The sequence below is a fragment of the Oncorhynchus keta genome, chromosome 24 (assembly GCF_023373465.1).
Source record: "Oncorhynchus keta strain PuntledgeMale-10-30-2019 chromosome 24, Oket_V2, whole genome shotgun sequence".
Taxonomy (NCBI): domain Eukaryota; kingdom Metazoa; phylum Chordata; class Actinopteri; order Salmoniformes; family Salmonidae; genus Oncorhynchus; species Oncorhynchus keta.
This window is the reverse complement of record NC_068444.1, coordinates 31,640,965-31,663,330: the sequence shown is the minus strand read 5'-3', so window position 1 is coordinate 31,663,330 and position 22,366 is coordinate 31,640,965. Positions and strand designations below refer to the sequence as shown.

Sequence of the window (22,366 nt, the reverse complement as noted above, 5' to 3'; positions counted from 1 at the left end):
ATGACATCTTATGTATCATGAGTCAAGTATCAGTGTAGATAAACCTCTTTTTCAGAAAGTGATTCGCTCAATTGATAGCAACATAGTCACACATTAGGCACTCTCCATCACACCAAACCAGTCCCATCGCCACCCTTACACTGGGCAGCCACTCCATCCCACTGTCCTCCTCTGTCTCCGACCTTAGAGTGTTGCTAGACCCCCTCCCTCACTTTCTTCGACCACCTAAAATCTGTCTGCGAAAAATTATTATTTCACCTGAAAAACATCACCCGGCTTCTTCCTACTCTCTCCAAACCTTCTCTGGAAAAGCTGTTAAACTCCCTCGTCACCTCACGACTCGATTACTATAATGCCCTCCTTGGTGGTCGCCCTTCTAAAAGCTTCCACAGGCTGCAGCTTGTGCAGAACTGCCAGTGTCCTCAAAGAAACCTGGTGATCTGCCCACATCAGCCTTATTCTAGCCTCTCTCCACTGGCTGCCCAACCAATTCAGAATCAACTTCAAAATCATCCTGTTAGTCTTCAAAACCCTAGCCTTTGGTCCCCAATACCTCAGTGAACTCCTCAGCCCCAAACAGTCTTCACGGTCACTCATGGCCGAGCATTCTGCTGCCACGGCTTCCGGCTCTGGAACAAGCCCCCCATCTCTGCATGTTCAGACCACCACGGTCTTAAAATCTGAGCTCAATAATCACTTCTTCAAACTGGCTTTAACTTAATCTGATCTATGATGTGGTGTCTGTTGTTGGTCTTGTACATTAGTTTCAAGTTCTATTGTTTTGTCCTTGTCGCCTCTCTTCTTAGTTTGTGTATCTTGTATAGTACTAGACTGCTAGCTATCTTTAGCCCTCTTATTAAAGATTTTTTATTTAAATGGTTGCTCTCAACATGAATAGCTTTGTGATTTACATTTGTAAATTAAAAGTGCTCTGCAAATGTAAGTTATTATTATTACTTCTGTAAGGATGAGAATGGGATATTCATAATTGATTAGAAAGGCCTCACGTGTGTATAAATTCCTGTCTATCACGTGAACTAATTGGGATGGTGGTTGCCTGACCCAGAATAAAGTCACTTCCTGTTGAGCTCCTTATGCTGTCTCATGTCCACGTCCTGTCTTATAGCTGATGTTACACTCCCTCAATCCTCCAAACAGCGTGTTACACTTCAAAATATATGTTATTCCTCAACTTAAGAAGGTCGTAACTCAGCTTCTGAATTTCGTAGACGAACCAAAGACATCCGAAGATAAGTGCATTGGAGTCGCGTCTTTCTCGTGGAATTCACTGCTTGTTTCTAGCCTTGCGGGGGCACGAAGTACCCCTTGTTCAGAAAAAGGTCAAAAAGCATTGGTATAGATTGCTTAATATTATCAGGATCCATTTTTTTGCCTTCACATTTTTAAGCTAACACTTTTTGCCCTTTGTGCTGGGTACCCCTGCATACCCCCTCAATTTGAGCATTGACTATATTACTTGCACATGTGTGCCATCTGAAAACCTTGTCCATGTGGTATTTTTTTACTTTTTTATTTAATAGGCAAGTCAGTTAAGAACAAATTCTTATTTACAATGACAGCTTACTGGGAAACAGTGGGTTAACTGCCTTGTTCAGGGGCAGAACATACCTTTTTATTATTTAGTCATCAGTATCAGATATTTGTTTCAAACACAAACAGTAATACAAGATTTCTTTAATGTACCACTATACACTTTTAGATATGACAAATACATAATACCCACATCATGCACATGAACTCTAACACGTATCCTTCAGACTGTCCTCTTCAATATGAACAATTTCTGACAACAAAAAATGTACAATTAACCTGTTAATGCTCTATTGTGTTTATATACCTGCAGGAAGTACCTTTATGTGATAACGTTTATTTGAGTAATTTGATTGTTTTTCCGATAAAAAGTATGTACATAAATATACACCGAGTGTACAAAGCATTAGGAACACCTTCCTAATATTGAGTTGCACCCCCTCTTTGCCCTGAGAACAGCCTCCATTTGTCTAGGACTCTACAAGGTGTTGAAAGTGTTCCAAAGTGATGCCGGCCCATGTTGACTCCAATGCTTCCCACAGTTGTGTCAAGTTGGGGAGTGGACCATTCTTGATACACACTGTTGAGAGTGAAACACCAAGCAGCGGTGCAGTTCTTGACTCAAACCGGTGCGCCTGGCACCTACTACCATACCCCGTTCTAAGGCACTTAAATATTTAGTCTTGCCCATTCACCCTCTGAATGGCACACATACACAATCCATGTCTCAATTGTGTCATTGTTTAAAAATCCTTCTTTAACCTGTCTCATCCCCTTCATCTAAGCTGATTGAAGTGGATTTAACAAGTGACATCCATAAGGGATCATAGCTTTCATCTGGATTCACCTGGTCAGTCTGTCATGGAAAGAGCATGTTTTGTACACTCAGTGTATGTAATTATGATTTTTCATAAAACTCATATTTTTTTTATAGTGGAACATTACTCACATCCACGTAAACAAAACGATACACAAAGGTACCATACAAAGAATCTGTACAAAGATACAACAACACCAATCTCATTGTCTATCCAAGCAAGGACAAGTATCACGTCCTCGCTCCTCGCCTCGTTCTCAAACCCAATTGGATGAGAAAACCAGGGTTCTCCCCTTTGACCTTCTCCTCAAATGGGTTTTGAGAAGGAGGCGAGCAGAGAAGACGCAAGGAGTACGCAATTGAGATTCTCCCCATCTGTCAGGAAACAAGGCACCTTAACAATTCATAACAGTCCGGAAAGGGAGGTAGCAGGGTTTGGGAGTAACTGATTACAAAAAAACAGCTAAAATATTGTAATCAGATTACAGATACTTTTGAGAAACTAGATGACTACTTCTTGAATTACTTTTAAATTCAGAAAGGATGTTTGTTTCGGTTTTCTCAATGACAATCAATTCTGTATTGAAAAAAGGGGCAAGTTCGTTCCACCTGAGTGTGGCTGACCACAAATCAGAGGCCACTATGATGACACACCAAATGTGTTTGATGGATCCTTTTTGTCTCTTCTGGATCCTTTTTGCCTCTTCCTGGGAAAGTAATCCAAAAGTAACTGAAAGTATTCAGATTGTGTTACTGAGTTTGGGTAATCCAAAAGTTACACTACTGACTACAATTTTGGACAGGTAACTGTAACAGATTATATTTACAAAGTAACCTAACCAACCAGGACAGGGAGTGTCCACAAGATGGAGGAGGTTAGAACTCGCTCTCCTCCAGGATCTCCTCCATGGTCTCTCCCAGCGTCATCTCGCCATCGCTACTTGACAGGCTCTTCCTGGTGTGGAACTCCAATCTTCCCGTGTCTCTCTCCCTATCTCGCCACCCTGCCATCTCCCCTCCTTCCACCTCTCGTCGCCCTCCTTGCCCCTGCAAGGCCACCTGCAGCAAGTGGGAGTGTGTGGCAGGCCCACCCCCCTCCTCGTATGATACGCTCTGCTGGGAGCCATGGGGGCGTCGGCCTCTAGAGCACTTCCACAGATGTTTGAGGGGCTCGCCCCGGAAGTCGATGCAGGGCGTGACCTGGAAGTGGTTTGTGAACAGGAAGAGCTGCCATCGCTTTTTCAGCTCTGTCTGGACCTGGAGATAACAGATTTTTGTTTATGTTTTTATTTGTATTTATTTATTATTTCATATTACGATTAGAACGATTTGTTAAGCTAACACTTAGGCTATAGTAAATTGAACAGCTAGTTTGTGGATAGTTACCTCTACGTTGGCGAAGCAGTACAGCACAGAAACCAAGAATCCCTGAGAGAGAGGTATGACACATAAGGATTGTATTCAAGGTAGCAAACTCTACCGGGCCATTTGCATTTATTATCAAGACAAATTATTTTCCTCTAAATGCAGTTCTTAATGGGATCAGGATGTTTTCCTTTCTTTACTCAACAGGAACAATTAAACATTTGTTATGTTCTTGTGGAAGGTGGCCATTTTGTTATCAGCTCTTACCTGGAAGGAGCTAAGAGTGAGGTTAATGAAGTTCCTGGCATAGCGGCTGCTTCCCTCCACACTCTCGTCTATCAGTATAGTGAAAACTACCTCGTGGATCCCCAGTAGAGGGATCAGGACTATCGTGGCCCTGGCCAAGCTAACAGAGAAAAGGAAAGGAGTTTTGGCATTCAGACTGTACTGGGGTTCAAATAAATAGTTGCTCGAGGGTGCTGGCTACTACTGTCAAAGATCAGAGTAAACCTTTAGAGTGACCGTACTCTACCTGTATCTGTAGTCTGTGAATTTCACTTGGTCTGCCTTTAACTTTGAGAGCAGCAACATTAGTATTTTGATGAATATGTAGAAAATGACCTGCAACACAAATCAAGTATATTATTCTTCTGTAAAACAGTAGGAGATGCTTATGTTTTTAGGCTGGTGTGTAAAAAGTAAACTGTGTCTTTAAGAGGAGAAACCCTATCTTATTGGGATCAGTGCACCCTAACCATTCTGCCCTACATGACATGCTTGTGACTGCTTCTGACACCCACTGCTCTGGCTGACGTCTATGTCACATGGTCTCAACTATTGATCTTAGACATCCCAAAATCGGTGTGAAATCAGTGAAGAATCCCAGGAAATCTCACAAGAGCTGATGCCCCCAGTGTGTCAGTCTTGTGCACTTTTGGCATACACTGTGGAGTCATATGGTTTGATAGACGATTTATCGTTGTGTCACGTTCTTAGATATCAGTGGAGCATTATTTGAGTGGTGATACAGGAGGTTGCTATAGGTTGTATATTGTAGGTTGCTACTCACCAGCACAGATAAAGTGATGGGTCCCCTTATTATCCACCAGATCCATCTATTCTCATTGTTCCAGCACCTTAGGACAGGAGAGATTCAAGTGAGATTTGGGCCTACAGCATCAGCTTGTATCATAGACTATTGGGTATTTACAGTACTGATTGGTTACTTTATGCGAACAGACAGAAATATGACCAGAAGTCTTGAAATGAGTGGTGTTAATTCTCCCAAAATACTTACCCTTTATTTTCATATAAAACTTTGCTCACTGTCCATGGCACCACAAACACGAATGGAGTACCTTTTTGCAAGAGCAAAAGTATTTTGTTGCCATGAGTTGTCAATCTATCTTCATTAGAGCCTTACCCTATCCAATGAACATGTGCCTTTCAAACATTAGAGCCTTACACCCCAACCAATCAGAATGTGTCTCTTAAACATTAGCGCCTTACCTCAGCCAATTAACATGTATCTTATAAACATTTAGAACCATACCCCAGCCAATGAGCATGTATCTCTTGAGCAGCCGTCTCTTGGTGAGGACGTCGGTGAAGAGGAGGGTCTGGAGGAAGATTGCTTCTACCAGGAGCCAGAAGTAGTTACAGGCTACAAAATACTCCATGGACACCCGGGAGGCCTTACATACCACCGTTATCTACAGGAAGAGGAGATATTAGATTAAATATGATATATGACATTGCCTTATTTATCCTTGATGAATAAATGTACTTTACATCATAGTCTCTTGTGACAGACGTTAACGTAAGAGCACACCTGAGATTTGGTTCTGGGTGCCCGAGATTTCTTCTATCATAAGAAATAAGTATCCTGAAGGCCAGCATGGTTGAAAATGTAATGTTTTTATAGATTTTTTTTTAACAAACTCTACAGGACATGAGTACCACTGAGTTGGAGTATGAGTTCCACCCTTGGTCGTCACTGGGTAGCTTGGTGTACATGACATGTAACACGATCTCCTTTATGAAGACGGCCATGGCTCTCAACATGAAGGACACAAACAGATTCATGTGGATGTAGTTCCTCGTACAGTGGAGCTTCCTGGAAGAGACAGAGGTTGGCATTGACTCAAACCCACCACTGCCTATTTAGTGTGGAAATTAATTTTGTGATTATGCGACTAAGATGAATGCTCAGTACATAGGCAATCCATTGTGGTTTATAGTGATCGATAACATAATCTGTAATCTTGTTATTCTGCTTCCCCTGGTATCTGTTTTATATTTTATTATCAATTAATGACATTGAATCAATGCCATGACTAAGGAGTATGTCATTGCTTTGCAGTTGTGTCATCAGCCTACAACTTTTAGAATTCATCATGATCATCATTAACATGTGCCTAACCCCCTGACCCCTGTGCTCTGGCCCCTTGACACTAACCTGAGAATGCCCATGAGCAGAGTGGCCAGAGAAAGGGAGGAGAGAGACAGAGAGTAGCCGATGATGGAGATGACCCTAAGGGCTGCATGGCGAAACCACTCATCCTCCTGAAAGACACAGACATGGGGAAAAAAAGAAGTGAAAAATAGGCAATTGACCTTTACCTCTGAAATTCACTTAGAAATTAAAATTTCACTGATACAATGAAAGCAATACGTGGTTATAACATCTACTGAAAAGACAGAAATGCCAAAAGATCAGTGTTGCCGTTTATACACTATTCAGAACCACATTCCTGTAAAGCTTAGAGAGGATCTCCTGTTAACTACTGTTGAAGTAATATGGCTACAGGTTCATCTGCCTCACCTAAAGCCCATTCTGGTAGGAAGCCGCTATATACCACCAAGTGCTAACAGTCAGTTTCTGGATAATGTGTTAAATGGTTGATAATGTACACAACCGGTCAAATGTTTTAGAACACCTACTCATTCAAGGGCTTTTCTTTTTTTTTGTACTATTTTCTACATTGTAGAATAATAGTGAAGACATCAAAACTATGAAATAACACATGGAATCATGTAGTAAACAAAAAAGTGTTCAACAAATCAAGCTATATTTTCTATTTGAGATTCTTCAAATAGCCACACTTTGCCTTGATGACAGCTTTAAACAATCTTGGCATTCTCTCGACCAGCTTCATGAGGTAGTCACCTGGAATGCATTTCACTCAACAGGTGTGCCGTCTTAAAAGTTAATTTGTGGAATTTATTTCCTTCTTAATGCGTTTTAGCCAATGAGTTGTGTTGTGGCAAGGTAGGGGGGTATATAGTAGATAGCCCTATTTGGTAAAATACCAAGTCCATATTATGGCAAGAACAGCTCAAATAATCAAAGAGAAATGACAGTCCATCATTACTTTAAGACATGAAGGTGAGTCAATTCTGAAAATGTCAAGAACTTTGAAAGTTTCTTCAAGTGCAGTTTCAAAAACTATCAAGTGGTATGATGAAACTGGCTCTCATGAGGACCGCCACATGAATGGAAGACCCAGAGTTACCTCTGCTGCAGAGGATAAGTTCAAGAGTTACCAGCCTCAGAAATTAAAGCCCAAATAAATGCTTCACAGAGGTCAAGTAATAGATACATCTCAACATAAACTGTTCAGAGGAGACTGTGTGAATCAGACCTTCATGGTCGAATTGCTGCAAAGAAACCCCTACTAAAGGACACCAATAATAAGAAGAGACTTGCTTGGGCCAAGAAACACAAGCAATGGACATTAGACCAGTGGAAATTTGTCCTATGGTCTGGAATCCAAATTGGAGGATTTTGGTTCCAACCACCGTGTCTTTATGGTGGTGTGGGAGTGCTTTGCTGGTGACACTGTCTGTGATTTATTTAGAATTCAAGGCACACTTAACCAGCATGGCTACCACAGCAATCTGCAACATTATGTCAGTACCACTAAGCCCAAACCAGATGGAATATCATTTGTTTTTCAACAGGACAATGACCCAACACACTTCCAGGCTATTTTACCAAGAAGGAGAGTGATGGAGTGCTGCATCAGATGACCTGGCCTCCGCAATCCCCCGACCTCAACCAAATTGAGATGGTTTTGGATGAGTCGGACCGCAGAGTGAAGGAAAAGCAGCCAACAAGTGCTCCGCAATTCCTTCAAGACTGTTGGAAAAGCATTCCAGGTGAAGCTGGTTGAGAGAATGCCAAGAGGGTGCATAGCTGTCATCAAGGCAAAGTGTGGCTATTTGAAGAATCTCAAATAGAAAATATTGTTTGATTTGTTTAACACTTTCTTGGTTACTACATGATTCCATATGTGTTATTTCATAGTTTTGATATCTTCACTATCATTCTACAATGTAGAAAATAGTAAAAATAAAGAGAATCCCTTGAATAAGTAGGTGTTCTAAAACTTTTGACCCGTAATGTATGTGATATAAACAGAGAGGTATATTTTCTGGGTGATTTAAATATTGACTGGCTTTCATCAGGCTGTCCACTCAAGAGAAATCTTCTAACTGTAACTAGTGCTTGCAACCTGTATCGGGTTATCAGTCAACCTACCAGGATTACAAATAAGCACATAAATGAAATCATCAACATATATTGATCACATCTTTACTAATGCTGCAGAAATTTGCTGCTTTAAAGCAGTGTCTAAATCCATAGGATGTAGTGATCACAATACTGTAGCCATATCTAGGAAAACCAAAGTTCCAAAGTCTGGGCCTAGTATAATTTATAAGAGGTCATACAATATGTTTTGTAGTGATTTCTATATTGTTGATGTAAAGAATATTTGTTGGTCCATGGTGTGTAATGAGGAGCAAACAGACGTTGCACTTGACACATTTATGAAATTGCTTATCCCAGTTACTAATAAGCATGCACCCATTAAGAAAATGACTGCAACAACTGTTAAAACCCTGTGGATTGATGAGGAATTTAAAAATTGTATGGTATAGAGCAGGGGTGTCAAACTCATTTCGCATCGTGGGCCACATACGGCCTAGGGAGATGTCAAGTGGGCCGGACCATTAAAATTATACCATACTCTGCTATAAATAACCAAAATATCATGTCTTTCCTTTGTTTTGGTGTAAAGAAGCACAAGAACATTAGGAAAATATTGAAATTTAATGAACTATCCTTTTACAAAACATTTCATGAAACACCTCATATTTCCTTACAAATATTTATTTATATAATTCCAACACCGGTTTTCCTTTTTCTCCATGAACTGTCCGATTTCCTCTCGTAGATCAAAGAAATGCCTCAGCACAGCGCCTCGGCTTAACCATCTCACTTCAGTGTGGTATGGCAGGCTGTGGGTAATGTTGCTGTCGCTGAGAAGTTTGTCAAACTGACGATGGTTCAGACCTCTGGACCGGATGAAATTTACAGTGCGAACAACCACCTCCATGACGTGGTCCATTTTCAGCGACTTGCAACACAATGCCTCCTGGTGCAAAATACAGTGAAATGTCCAGAAACGATCTCCTCCATTAAGGGCTTGTACTTTGTCTTTGAACTTTGTCGCGACACCTGCTTTCTTTCCGACCATGGATGGCGCGCCGTCTGTAGCCAGGCTGACAGCGCGGGACCAGTCCACTCCAACTCTGTCCAATGCAGCAACGACAGAGCCGAAAATGTCCTCGGCTGTTGTGGTGTCCATCATTGGCACCAACTCAAGAAACTCTTCAGTAACAGTCAATGTCTCATCAACTCCTCGAATAAATATGGCCAGTTGGGCCACGTCTGTGATGTCAGTGCTCTCGTCAATTGCCACGGAAAATGCAATAAATGACTTGACTCTCTGTTTCAATTGACTGTCTAAATCTGCCGATAGTTCCGAAATCCTCTCTGCTATAGTATTCCTCGTCAGGCTAATATTGGCAAAAGCTTGTCGCTTCTCGGGACATACAAGTTCAGCCGCCTTCATCATGCATCGTTTAACAAAGTCACCGTCGGAATACGGCTTCGATGCTAATGCTATTTCGCTAGCAATTAGGTAGCTGGCTTTTACCGCTGCTTCACTGACTTCTCGGCTCTGGATGAAAGTTGACTGCTGTTTCCTCAGACCCGCCAGCAATTCGTTCTATACTATAGAGGGATGAGGCAAAAGGAATGTCAAATAAGTCTGGCTGCACAACAGATTGGCAAATATACTGCAAATTGAGAAATCATGTGACTGACTAAATTGGATATAAAGAAGAAACTAGACCATGAAACAAAGATCAATTATATAGAGAATGATAGTAAAAACTTTGGAGCACCTTAAATTAATTTATTGGGCAAAAAGGCAAACTCGGCTCCATCATTCATTGAATCAGATGGCTCATTCATCACAAAACCCACTAATATTTCCAACTACTTTAATGATTTTTTCATTGGCAAAATTAGCAAACTTAAGCATGGCATGCCAGCAACAAACGCTGACACTACACATCCAAGTATAACTGATCAAATTATGAAAGACAAGCACTGTAATTTTGAATTCCGTAAAGTGAGTGTGGAAGAAGTGAAAAAATGATTGTTGTCTATCTACACTGACAAGCCACCGAGGTCTGACAACTTTGATGGAAAATTACTGAGGATAATAGAGGGCAATATTGCTATTTGCATATCTTCAATCTAAGCCTACTAGAAAGTGTGTTCCCTCAGGCCTTGAGGGAAGCAAAAGTAATTCCGCTACCCAAGAATAGTAAAGCCCCCTTTATTGGTTGAAAAAGTCAACCAATCAGCCTGTTACCAACCCTGAGTAAACTTTTGGAAAAAATGACCAGATACCTGTTTGACCAGTTTGACCAGATAAAATGCTATTTTGCTGTAAACAAATTGGCAACAGACTTTCTGTACCCTTATATTTAAAGACATTCAACAAGCACAGTACCTACACAAATAACTGATGATTGGCTGAGAGAAATTGATGATAAAAAGATTGTAAATGTTGTTTTGTTAGACTTCAGTGAGGCTTTTGACATTATAGATCTTAGTCTGCTGCTGGAAAAACGTATTTGTTATGGCTTTACACTCCCTGCTATATTGTGGATAAATAGTTACATATCTAACATAACAAAGAGGGTGTTATTTAATGGAAGCCTCTCCAACATAATCCAGGTAGAACCAGGAATTCCCCAGGGCAGCTGTTTAGGCCCCCTACTTTTTTCAATCTTTACTAACGATATGCCACTGGCTTTGAGTAAAGCCAGGGTGTCTATGTATGCAGATGACTCAACACTATACACATCAGCTACTACAGTGACAGAAATGACAGCAAAACCGGCTGGGTGTGAGCGCCATCGTGCGCCATCGTGCATACATTTATTTTGTCCCCCCACACCAAACGCGATCATGACACACAGGTTAAAATATCAAAACAATTTAGCTAGCTTGCTGTTGCTAGATAATTTGTCCTGGGATATAAACATTGAGTTGTTATTTTACCTGAAATGTACAAGGTTCTCTACTCCGACAATTAATCCACATATTAAACAGTCAACCGAATCGTTTCTAGTCATCTCTCCTCTTTCCAGGCCTTTTCATCTTTGAACTTATGTGGTGATTGGCTTCTAAACTTTCATAGAATTACTACACCGACCGGCAACACAGTTTGTCTTTCAATCACCCACGTGGGTATAACCAATGGCACATGGGTACCCACTTCTATAAACCAATGAGGAGATGGGAGAGGCAGGACTTGCAGTGCGATCTGTGTCAGAAATATAAAGGAGTTCTATTTTAGCCCTTGGCAACGCAGACGCTCGTTGACGTGATGCGAGCAGTGTGGTCAGCCTATTAGTCCTAAATATTTAAAAAACTAAAAGCATTGTATTTGAGACAAATCATTCACTAAACCCTACACCACAACTAAATAGTGTAATGAATTATGTGGAATTTGAGCAAGTTGATGTGACTAAACAGCTTGGAGAAACCCTGGATTATAAACTTTCAGCGTCAAAACATGTTGATACAACAGTAGTTAAAAACTTCTTAGGGATAGCCCACTTTTTTTTCAATAACTTGAAGTATGAGCAAACTACATGACATTTAGTGTGAAGTTACCCAGGTACATTTGGTCAAATCATGAAGGAGACGTTTACATTCATATTACATTTTTCTGCAAGAATATCATCAAATCTGTATACTTGGACCTTGATTTAGTTTTTCCAGTATTAGTAGCCATATTATAAGTTAAACATTTGCAAATAACCAATTTTCATAACTTTATAACTCTCCATATTCTTTTAATTTTTGTCCAAAAGGAAAAGGCTGGCTGTCGCACAAGGTTAACAGCTACATTTTGCGACAGATACGGGGACAGATTCCCGGATACTCCCATAAAGCCCAGCTCATTGGCTATCTAGCTAGCTTTGTTTGGTGCTTATTTAGTTAAGCAACAAACAAAGTTAGAGACGATCAAGTGAAGCATCATCAGCGTGCCATGAAGGCGTCGCTCTCTGACCAAATTTGGTGTCCTATAGGATATACTACATCCTTATGATGTAGTGGAGTCTGGTTACGTTCTAGGATCTCTGAGGAATACATATGAACGTGATTTGACTGTTTGAAACAATGTTTAGGGTTAGATTTTCAAAGACTCCTTTCTTTTTCTTTTTCTTTTATTTCACCTTTATTTAACCAGGTAGGCTAGTTGAGAACAAGTTCTCATTTGCAACTGCGACGTGGCCAAGATAAAGATAAATTGAACGAGTGGAAATACAAAATCGATCGTGGATGCCATATGGACCTTTTTAGGATATGAAAAATGATTTTATCGAACAACACAACACTATGTTATCTCTGGGACCCTTTGGATGATAAATCAGAGCAAGATTTCAGAATGTAAGTACACATTTCACCTTCAGAGGTGAATTTATCAAACCTATTGCGGTGAAAAAAGTGTTTTGTTGTTAGGAGCTCTACTCAAGCAATAGCATGGCATTTTTTTTATCAGTAATAGCTACTGTAAGTTGGACTATGCAGTTATATTAACAAGAATTTACGCTTTCAGCCGATGTTAGACACTTATATGTACCGACATTTGTTGTTTCTCTAAAATCTGTGATCGTGACAAGGGGCTGCATGATTTACAACTATCCCTCCTACAGGCCCTAGATTTGTTGCACCTAGACTACTGTTCAGTTGTGTGGTCAGGTACCACATAGAGGGACTAAGTTAAATTGCAATTGGCTCAGAACAGGGCAGTGTGGCTGTACATAGAGAGCTAACATTAATGATATGCATGGCAATCTCTCATGGCTTAAAGTGGAGGAAAGATTGACTTCATCACTACTTGTTTTTGTAAGAGGTGTTGAAAAGCTGAATGCACCGAACTGTCTGTTTAAACACCTAGCACACAGCTCGGACACCCATGCATACCACACAAGACCACCAGAGGTCTCTTCACAATCCCCAAGTCCAGAACAGACTATGGGAGGTGCACAGTACTACATAGAGCCATGACATACTCATCTTATATGTATATACTGTACTCGATACCATCTACTGTATCTTGCCTATGCCGCTCTGTACCATCACTCATTCATATATCTTTATGTACATATTCTTTTCCCCCTTACACTTGTGTGTATAAGGTAGTAGTTTTGGAATTGTTAGTTAGATTACTTGTTGGTTATTACTGCATTGTCGGAACTAGAAGCACAAGCATTTCACTACACTCGCATTAACATCTGCTAACCATGTGTATGTGACAAATAAAATTTGATTTGATTTGACTACATGGAACTCTATTCCACATCAGGTAACTGATGCAAACAGTAGATTCAGATTTAAAAACAGAAAGAAATACACCTTATGGAACAGCAGGGACTGTGAAGAGACACACACACAGGTACAGACACACGCATACGCACATGGGTGCTGAAACATGCACTCTACACACACTTACATTGTAATACTGTTGTATAGTGGTATCATACATGTTGTGTTGTGGATATGTGGTGGTGTGACAGTGTTACATGATGCACTGTTTTATCTTTTGTTTTATGTGTAATATAAGTGTCTTAATTTGTCTGCAACCCAGAAAGAGTAGCTGCTACCTTGGCAGCAGCTAACGGGGATCCCTAATAAAATACAACTGGGGTATGATTTATTGTTGACGTTTCAGTTGCAAGGCCTTTTCCAAATGCAAGGCAAGTTTCCACTTTGTTTCCTCTCATAGCCTTTTCCTCACCTCGGGTTTAAAGAAGTCTTGGTCATCACATTCTGTCTTCTCTCGCCAGACATCCGTCGAATTCTCCTGGAGTCGCCAGGACCCATTGGACAGACACTCCATGTACACTCTCCTGGAGTCATCTGGGTCAGGAAGAGAAGAGGAATGACTAGATCGGTTATGGAGAGATTTGCTCATGTTCCAACCATGTTGGAAGTCACATTTAACTGTGCTTCTAATTGCGTGTGGTACTATATGAAATGTTATGATGTTGTGCCATCACATGACTTTATAGATATAGAATGCATGGATAGGTGTGATATTTATTTATTCATACGGGACAATGCACATAAATCAACATCAATATTACAATAATGAAACAGCCATGTAAATGTGCCGGGGTTAGCCAAAAGCTCATTTGCACCTGTAGTCCCTGGGCATGTACGGGTCTTTTCACAGCCACAATATAAATACTCACTGAAACAATACAAAATATATCATTCTAACAACAACAACACTATCATCAACTGTCGTCTTACATATGAGGAATCACAGATAACTCATGTGTACAGGTTTGGATAGATTTGAGCCATGTTTTCAATTTTCAATGTAAAAATACAGTGCAGCTTCTCAAGTCCATGGGCATTGCATTCCAGTGTATTGTAGCTCTAACAGAGAAGGCCGATTGACTGATTTTACTGTGTGGAAAAGGGACAACGCAATTCCCTCTAGTTTACTGCTCTGTTATCCTGGAGGTGCTTTCCTTGAACATGATATGCCGGCATAGGGGTGGAGGGGCAAGACCATGCAGGATCTTAAAGACAAGGCTTGCATCTACATACTGCGTAAAGCTATACAGACTAAATAAATGATGTATGTAAATTATATGACAATGGTGGTAACTGTTTGGTTTGTTATCAAGTGATTCAATTGCTTTCAGAATAGTAGCTCCCGCCTGTGACCAGCATGTGAGGCAATATCTCAAATGTGAGAAGAATATAGCATGCATATATAGTTTTATAAACCTAAAGTTGGATAATCCAAACTTGACTGTGTTAAGCACCGTCTTCACATGTTTCTTAAATGTCAAGTTGGAGTCCAAAATTACGCAGAGAAACCTGAAATTAGACAACTTTCAGACGCTCCTCATTAACAAGAACAGCTTGTTGGGAAGAATCAATGGATTTCATAGAGAAGTACATAGAAACAGTCTTTAAATGCAGGCAAGAATTAGTCATCCATGTAGAAACATGTACCAAAGCTTCAGTTAACTTGTTAACAACTAGTTGTCTATTTTTGAGTGCTGTATCGTCCCCATACATCTGCATGTTAACTTGTGGGCAAACAAGTGGGAGATCATTTATATAGAGAGTAAACAGAAGGGGGCCTAATATTGACCCTTGAAGGACCCCGAAGTGTCCCCCCCCCCAAAAAAGTGGACACATTTAAGGGAGTATAGTTCGGATAGGAGGACCTCATGATTCACAGTATCAAAGGCCTTTTTAAGATCCAAAAAGACTGACTTCACCACCTATGTCCAGTTAATGTTTAATGCACTCCAAAAAAGAACAGTTGGCTGTTTCGGTAGAATGGTTAGTTCTGAATCCAAATTGCATTTGATGGATTGATTTAGCCCGAATGAAGCCTCCAGACTCACCCTTTGTAATCCAGGGAAGGTAGGAAGGACAGGGCACTGACACGTTACCGGGGGCTGAGTGGGGCCAACACACAAACACGTCAACCATCCCGTTACAGTAGATTCCTGACAGGACAAACAAGTGTAGAGTAAGAGACAAACAGAAAAGTACATCAATAATAAAGTTCTATTGCTTAATTAACAGGAAATGGATTTCCATATAGATCAATTGCTGCCCTGACAATCTGGCTGCAATTAAATGACAATACACATTGTAGCGGAAGAATGGCACAATGATACATGGAACTGGCCATTGCCAAAAACAAACTGCTCACCAGTTTCTGAGAAGATGCTTTCTGATAAAATCCTGGTGCAGTTCTCCCTATATTCATTCCGTTTAGAGATCAACTCTTCAAGTTTCATCTTCGTGGCGTCAGTTAATGGGGGATCCTAATAAAATCAAATTAATCACAGAGCCCACCACCTTTCATGTGAAATAAGACAGTTATAAAGAGAGGAATATTTTATGATAAACTATACATTTTTACCACCCCCAACAAGGTGCCAAGAAGACTGAAGGGAATGTGGTTTTAGTGAGAGTCCACAAGATGGCAGTATTTGAGTAGAATTCCTGTTGAGCTATCTAACTACCCAGCCTCCATCTTTGTTAGCCTAGGGCTCAATTCAATCCGTATTGCCGAAGTTCAGCACTGTAGTACAATTGAAATGTAAAGGTCATTTACGATTGAGCCGACATATGCAAGGCTAACCTTGAATGCAGTCTCCGCAGACGCGGGAACATTGTCTTAAATTTTAAATCGTGCTATAGTGTTAAACTTCGGCGATACAGATTGAATCGAGATCCTAATGTCATGTAGTCTAAACTAATAGAAGTAAATGCACCTGTTTCATTTACTCTGAGAAGAGAAATCTAAATGTGAGATTTGACCAGCAGTTACTCAGTTAGGCTGCGTTTACACAGGCAGCCCAATTATGATCTTTGGACAATTATTTGCATATCTGATATCTATCTGGTCTTTCCCTAATGTGTAAACATCAAAAATAACTACAGGGAATCTATTCTTTTGACTTCCAGTTCATACAGTACCACCTCCATATGGCTGCGTTTACACAGGCAGCGCAATTCTGATTTTTTCAGAATTAGGCTTCCTGTGTAATCTGAATCCTGATACAAACCCGATCCTCCATATGCAACCTCTGTCTGGACGCTCAGATGAGATTTTTTTGCTCTTAAGTAGTTTGATGCTGCGTTCATAACCAAGTGGAAAGGTGGTCATTAACAGTTGTGAATTTGTAAATACCAGTTGGATCCATTCATGTGCTTTGAACTAATTGAGAAACGCTGATTGGCTAATGGCCAACAAGCTGTAAGTACAGACATCATGATTGTAAACCAATTATAGCGTTCAAAAAACAGAAGAGATTTTATAAATAATGTTTAGTTTTTACATCTAACTGCAGAAAATGCTGTTATCGAGGTAATTTCCTTAGTAGGTGATGTCAGAGCTCAGCATGTGGGACAAGTCGGAGCTCAGGGATGATAGACGAGTTTCCAACTAGTAATTACGAGGGGCATTCAAGTGGATTTTTCCCAGTTGTATGTGGTAAATACCACCTTCCCACTTGGCTATGAATGCATCATTATTGCACACTATTGCGCATGCCCTGTTTTTACCATGACAACCACCCCAACATTACAGTAGCAGTGATGGGAAATGAGCATTTACATCTGTTTGCTACTTCAGAGGCTACATCAATGTGAATGCGCAAATATGATTTTGGTCACATGTAAAACTGTGTGAACAGTCCAAAAAATTTCTGAAGTATAAAGAAAATCTGATTTGGGTTCTTAGGGTGGCTGTGTAAACACAACCTTATGCCAAATCATGATCTTGGTCCAAAATGTAAAGTGACTGTCCAGTGTTTCCAGATTTCTATGAAATATGACTTATACAGTGCCTTGCGAATGTATTCGGCCCCCCTGAACTTTGCGACCTTTTGCCACATTTCAGGCTTCACACATAAAGATATAAAACTGTATTTTTTTGTGAAGAATCAACAACAAGTGGGACACAATCGTGAAGTGGAACGACATTTGTTGGATATTTCAAACTTTTTTAACAAATCAAAAACTGAAAAATTGGGCGTGCAAAATTATTCAGCCCCTTTACTTTCAGTGCAGCAAACTCTCTCCAGAAGTTCAGTGAGGATCTCTGAATGATCCAATGTTGACCTAAATGACTAATGATGATAAATACAATCCACCTGTGTGTAATCAAGGGTCCGTATAAATGCACCTGCACTGTGATAGTCTCATAGGTCCGTTAAAAGCGCAGAGAGCATCATGAAGAACAAGGAAGACACCAGGCAGGTCCGAGATACTGTTGTGAAGAAGTTTAAAGCCGGATTTGGATACAAAAAGATTTCCCAAGCTTTAAACATCCCAAGGAAGGAGTATCAGACCACTGCAAATCTACCAAGACCTGGCCGTCCCTCTAAAATTTCAGCTCATACAAGGAGAAGACTGATCAGAGATGCAGCCAAGAGGCCCATGATCACTCTGGATGAACTGCAGAGATCTACAGCTGAGGTGGGAGACTCTGTCCATAGGACAAGAATCAGTCGTATATTGCACAAATAAAAAGTGTTGTTTAAAGTTTGCCACAAGCCACACCAAACATGTGGAAGAAGGTGTTCTGGTCAGATGAAACCAAAATTGAACTTTTTGGCAACAATGCAAAATGTTATGTTTGGCGTAAAAGTAACACAGCTCATCACCCTGAACACACCATCCCCACTGTCAAACATGGTGGTGGCAGCATCATGGTTTGGGCCTGCTTTTCTTCAGCAGGGACAGGGAAGATGGTTAAAATTGATGGGAAGATGGATGGAGCCAAATACAGGACCATTCTGGAAGAAAACCTGATGGAGTCTGCAAAAGACCTGAGACTGGGACGGAGATTTGTCTTCCAACAAGACAGTGATCCAAAACATAAAGCAAAATCTACAATGGAATGGTTCAAAAATAAACATATCCAGGTGTTAGAATGGCCAAGTCAAAGTCCAGACCTGAATCCAATCGAGAATCTGTGGAAAGAACTGAAAACTGCTGTTCACAAATGCTCTCCATCCAACCTCACTGAGCTCGAGCTGTTTTGCAAGGAGGAATGGGAAAAAAATGTCAGTCTCTCGATGTGCAAAACTGATAGAGACATACCCCAAGCGACTTACAGCTGTAATCGCAGCAAAAGGTGGCGCTACAAAGGGGGCTGAATAATTTTGCACACACAATTTTTCAGTTTTTGATTTGTTAAAAAAGTTATAAGTTATATGAAATATCCAATAAATGTCGGTCCACTTCATGATTGTGTCCCACTTGTTGTTGATTCTTCACAAAAAAATACAGGTTTATATCTTTATGTTTGAAGCCTGAAATGTGGCAAAAGGTCGCAAAGTTCAAGGGGGCCGAATACTTTCGCAAGGCACTGTACATTTTCCTTACAAATCTTTCTAATGAAGTATGTTAAAAAGCAGCTTTTCTGTGTTGCAATTGTGTGAGCCTACCCCAACAACAAAATGGTTAATGGTGTTGGCCTATACCAGTCGGAAAAAAGATTAACGCAAGTAGACCGCTGATTGGCCAGCTCAAGATTACGTTATGCTCTATGAGGAAATAGCAAGCATTTTTTTAAATGGTCTGTTTGAGATACAAGTTTGAGGTGGGGTTTTTGAAGTGTTTTTTTCTCCAATTTATTATTTGGCCACAAATACGAGTATCAACAACCTTATTTGGATATGAGTTAACAGAATATTAACTTTGAAAGGTAACTGGGCAGATACTTTAAAATATCTTACCACATGATTTGGCAATGTTCTAGTGACAGACCAACCCTTCTCTTCTTTTTGTAAAGTAAACAGAGAATCAAGGTTTTCCCATTTAGAATCTGTTATTCCACAGGTGGTGTGCAGTACCATAGATATATAATCCAATGGATTCTATTTCTATGTGGGGTACTCTTTCTCTGACCAACATTTCCTGCCTTGCCTTCACACTCCAATAGGGATACATACTGTATATCTATTTGAAATGTGTAACCTCCCTGTGCCTGTCCATTCTATTCCCCCTCCATCACCACCTGTTCCAATGTGATCTGTCCTATCCTAGGAGCGCCCTGACTTTCTACCGCTTCAATTAACCCCTTCTGTCTCTTTTCATCAGGTTTTCTGGACAGCAGCTATCACAGAGGAGTGTGTGTGTGTGTGTGTGTGTGTGTGTGTGTGTGTGTGTGTGTGTGTGTGTGTGTGTGTGTGTGTGTGTGTGTGTGTGTGTGTGTGTGTGTGTGTGTGTGTGTGTGTGTGTGTGTGTGTGTGTGTGTGTGTGTGTTGTCTGTCTGTTAGATCTCTCACTACTATCTGGGATGAAAAGAAGGTACAGGGGATCTCCTCTACTTTAAGAGAAAACACTTTAAAAATCCACTGAGCCACTTAAGGGATTCTGAGCTTAACTCAGTTACATATTTGGAGAGAGTGCTCATTTCATTGAGGGCCTGGGAATAAAATCAGAGAGATCTCTACTGAGATCATGTTTATCATATAGTATGTAGCTACTATTGAGTAAAGAGATGTATTTACAGTAAGTACACAAGGTAATACTGAAGGTATTGAGTTTTAGTTTTATGTACTTTTCTGTTCTATATTTTTTTACAAAGATAGAATCATACTTTGGAAATGTGTCAGTGTATTTTATGTGCTGTATACTGTATGTCCGTTTTTGGCTGTTCTGGTACATAATATTTATGTCTGGAGTGATATGCACAGCCGTATGTGTGCCATGCCATGCAACCCAGTACATTATCATATAGCCTTGTTGCTAAGCAACTCCAAAGTTCATTCATATCCCAGTCGCATAAAAATAAATAAAGATTTCAAACCATAAATTCAAGGCTCACTGTGTCAGTGAGATAGATAATGGTTTAACAGTTCAACGGTAGCAACTCATCCTCTCAATCAGATTAAGGAGAACTGGAATCTGGAGCAAATTATGTTTCTCGGTTGTGAGGTTGGAATATTTGTGAGATTACTTCAATTCACTTTTTTAACAGAGTATTTGTTTTTTCATATTTTACTGAATATTATATATGTACTATAGGTGTTCAAATAAATGCTAAAAAAAAAACAACAACAACGTTTTTAGTTTTTACTGGCACTCCTGACAAGAAACAAGTAGGAAAAGTTGTAAAGGAAATATCAAATGGCTCCAAATCTGGTTAAGAATCAATATTCTGGAGAAATTTAATTCAGATTAGTACATGCACATGTGTGTGCTCTGCTTGTGTGTGTATGTGTGTGCATATGGCTGCAGGTACCCAAGCGGTTTAGAGAGAGGAGCCAACAACCGGAGAGTTGCCAGCCAGTTTGAGTCCCGGGTCTGACAGGAAAATATCTGGTGGGAAGTCAGCTGGCAACCGGAGGGTTGCTATTATCAAGTCCTAGATGCCGTTGTACCTTGAGCAAGTCACTTAACCTGTATGTGTGTCTTTCGGGGGCGTTGGGATAAAGCAGATTTTGGTTGGACTTTGTGCTGACAAATAAAGTGATCTTAATATTAATGTGTGTGTGTGTGTGTGTGTGTGTGTGTGTGTGTGTGTGTGTGTGTGTGTGTGTGTGTGTGTGTGTGTGTGTGTGTGTGTGTGTGTGTGTGTGTGTGTGTGTGTGTGTGTGTGTGTGTGCGTGCGCGCGGCTCACCATCTTACCTGCAGACTGGAGAGGAGCAGTAGGAGTAAAGGAGAGAGTGTGGTACTCCCCAGGGCCCACCCCCCTCTGTGCCAGGCTGGTCGTAGCATGGGTATGGCACTTTGTTTACATACAAGCTGGATGGCTCCTCATCGACCCGCCTGCCATCGATGTTCTCTTCACACTCATTCTTGTCTTACCTCTCAGCATCCACACCACACGGAACCAACACATGGACAAGCCTCTTCTCTAAAGTGTCCAGTCCTTTCACCAATGTGGTTTTCCAGGTAAAGATTGATTTGAGACTTGTGAACGTTTTATGTGCTTGGTTAAGCTGCCTTACTCACGGTGTAGGCGGCTCTCAGTGTTTGGCTTCTGAGCTGATTTTTGAAAGGCAGTGTCTTCTCTCTTCAATGTAGGCTCGCCTCAAAACAGTGGGTTTTTCGGGTAAAGATGATTTGTGATTGGTTTAGGTACATTTTTATAGTTGCCTGGTAGAGATGGAGCCCGCTTCTTCTTAGGATTGTTGTTTCACTTCTTTTAGGCGTGGGTTGATATTCTAAAGGTAAATTCTTCCTGTAACTAATGTTTTGGGAATAAATAGTGTTCTTCTCTTGGTTGACAGGTGTTTAGTAAAGATATCCAGGCACTTATTCTAGTTGTGTATTATTTTGGAGCAATGTTCCCCATCTCATTGAGGCTTTAAACTGAGACACTCCTTTTAAATTGTGATCAGTTTGATAAAGTTTCCTCCGGCATCTCCACTAGTTTTAGTATTTTATAAAGTTGTCATCTGTCCTAGTTGACAAGCATGGGTTAACTTGTCCTTTGTCCCTCACCTAGTTGATGGGGATTAGCAAAGTCATCATTGTCTTCTTAGTATTTGGTAAAGTTGTCTTTGGCTCGTCTGCCTGTCGCTGTGTGTTTGGTTAAGTTGTCTTCGTCTCAGGCTCATTCTCAAGGGTTCTGTTGTCTGTCCTCTCTGATGTCCTGAACGCGACTGAAAGCGTCTGTGGATCCTCACCCATCAGTCTGCCTCCCCTTTTCTCCGCCCGGCCTTGTCCCAGCCAATCAAGATAAGACAAGGGA

The 22,366-nt window shown here is 40.6% G+C and overlaps 1 protein-coding gene across 1 annotated transcript; it reads right to left on the bottom strand.

Annotated features, from left to right (window-relative positions):
• Window positions 1-1,680: 1,680 nt before the first annotated feature.
• On the bottom strand, window positions 1,681-22,362 carry LOC118357388 (glucagon-like peptide 2 receptor). Its single transcript, XM_035734436.2, has 13 exons — window positions 21,298-22,362; window positions 15,859-15,973; window positions 15,545-15,649; window positions 13,909-14,030; window positions 6,192-6,298; window positions 5,693-5,849; window positions 5,286-5,445; window positions 5,031-5,091; window positions 4,803-4,869; window positions 4,266-4,354; window positions 4,001-4,139; window positions 3,755-3,796; window positions 1,681-3,625 (listed from the first exon to the last, which is right to left on the bottom strand). The coding sequence occupies exons 1-13, from the start codon at window positions 21,385-21,387 to the stop codon at window positions 3,245-3,247; spliced, it is 1,635 nt and encodes a 544-aa protein (XP_035590329.1). The 5' UTR covers window positions 21,388-22,362; the 3' UTR covers window positions 1,681-3,244.
• Window positions 22,363-22,366: the final 4 nt, after the last annotated feature.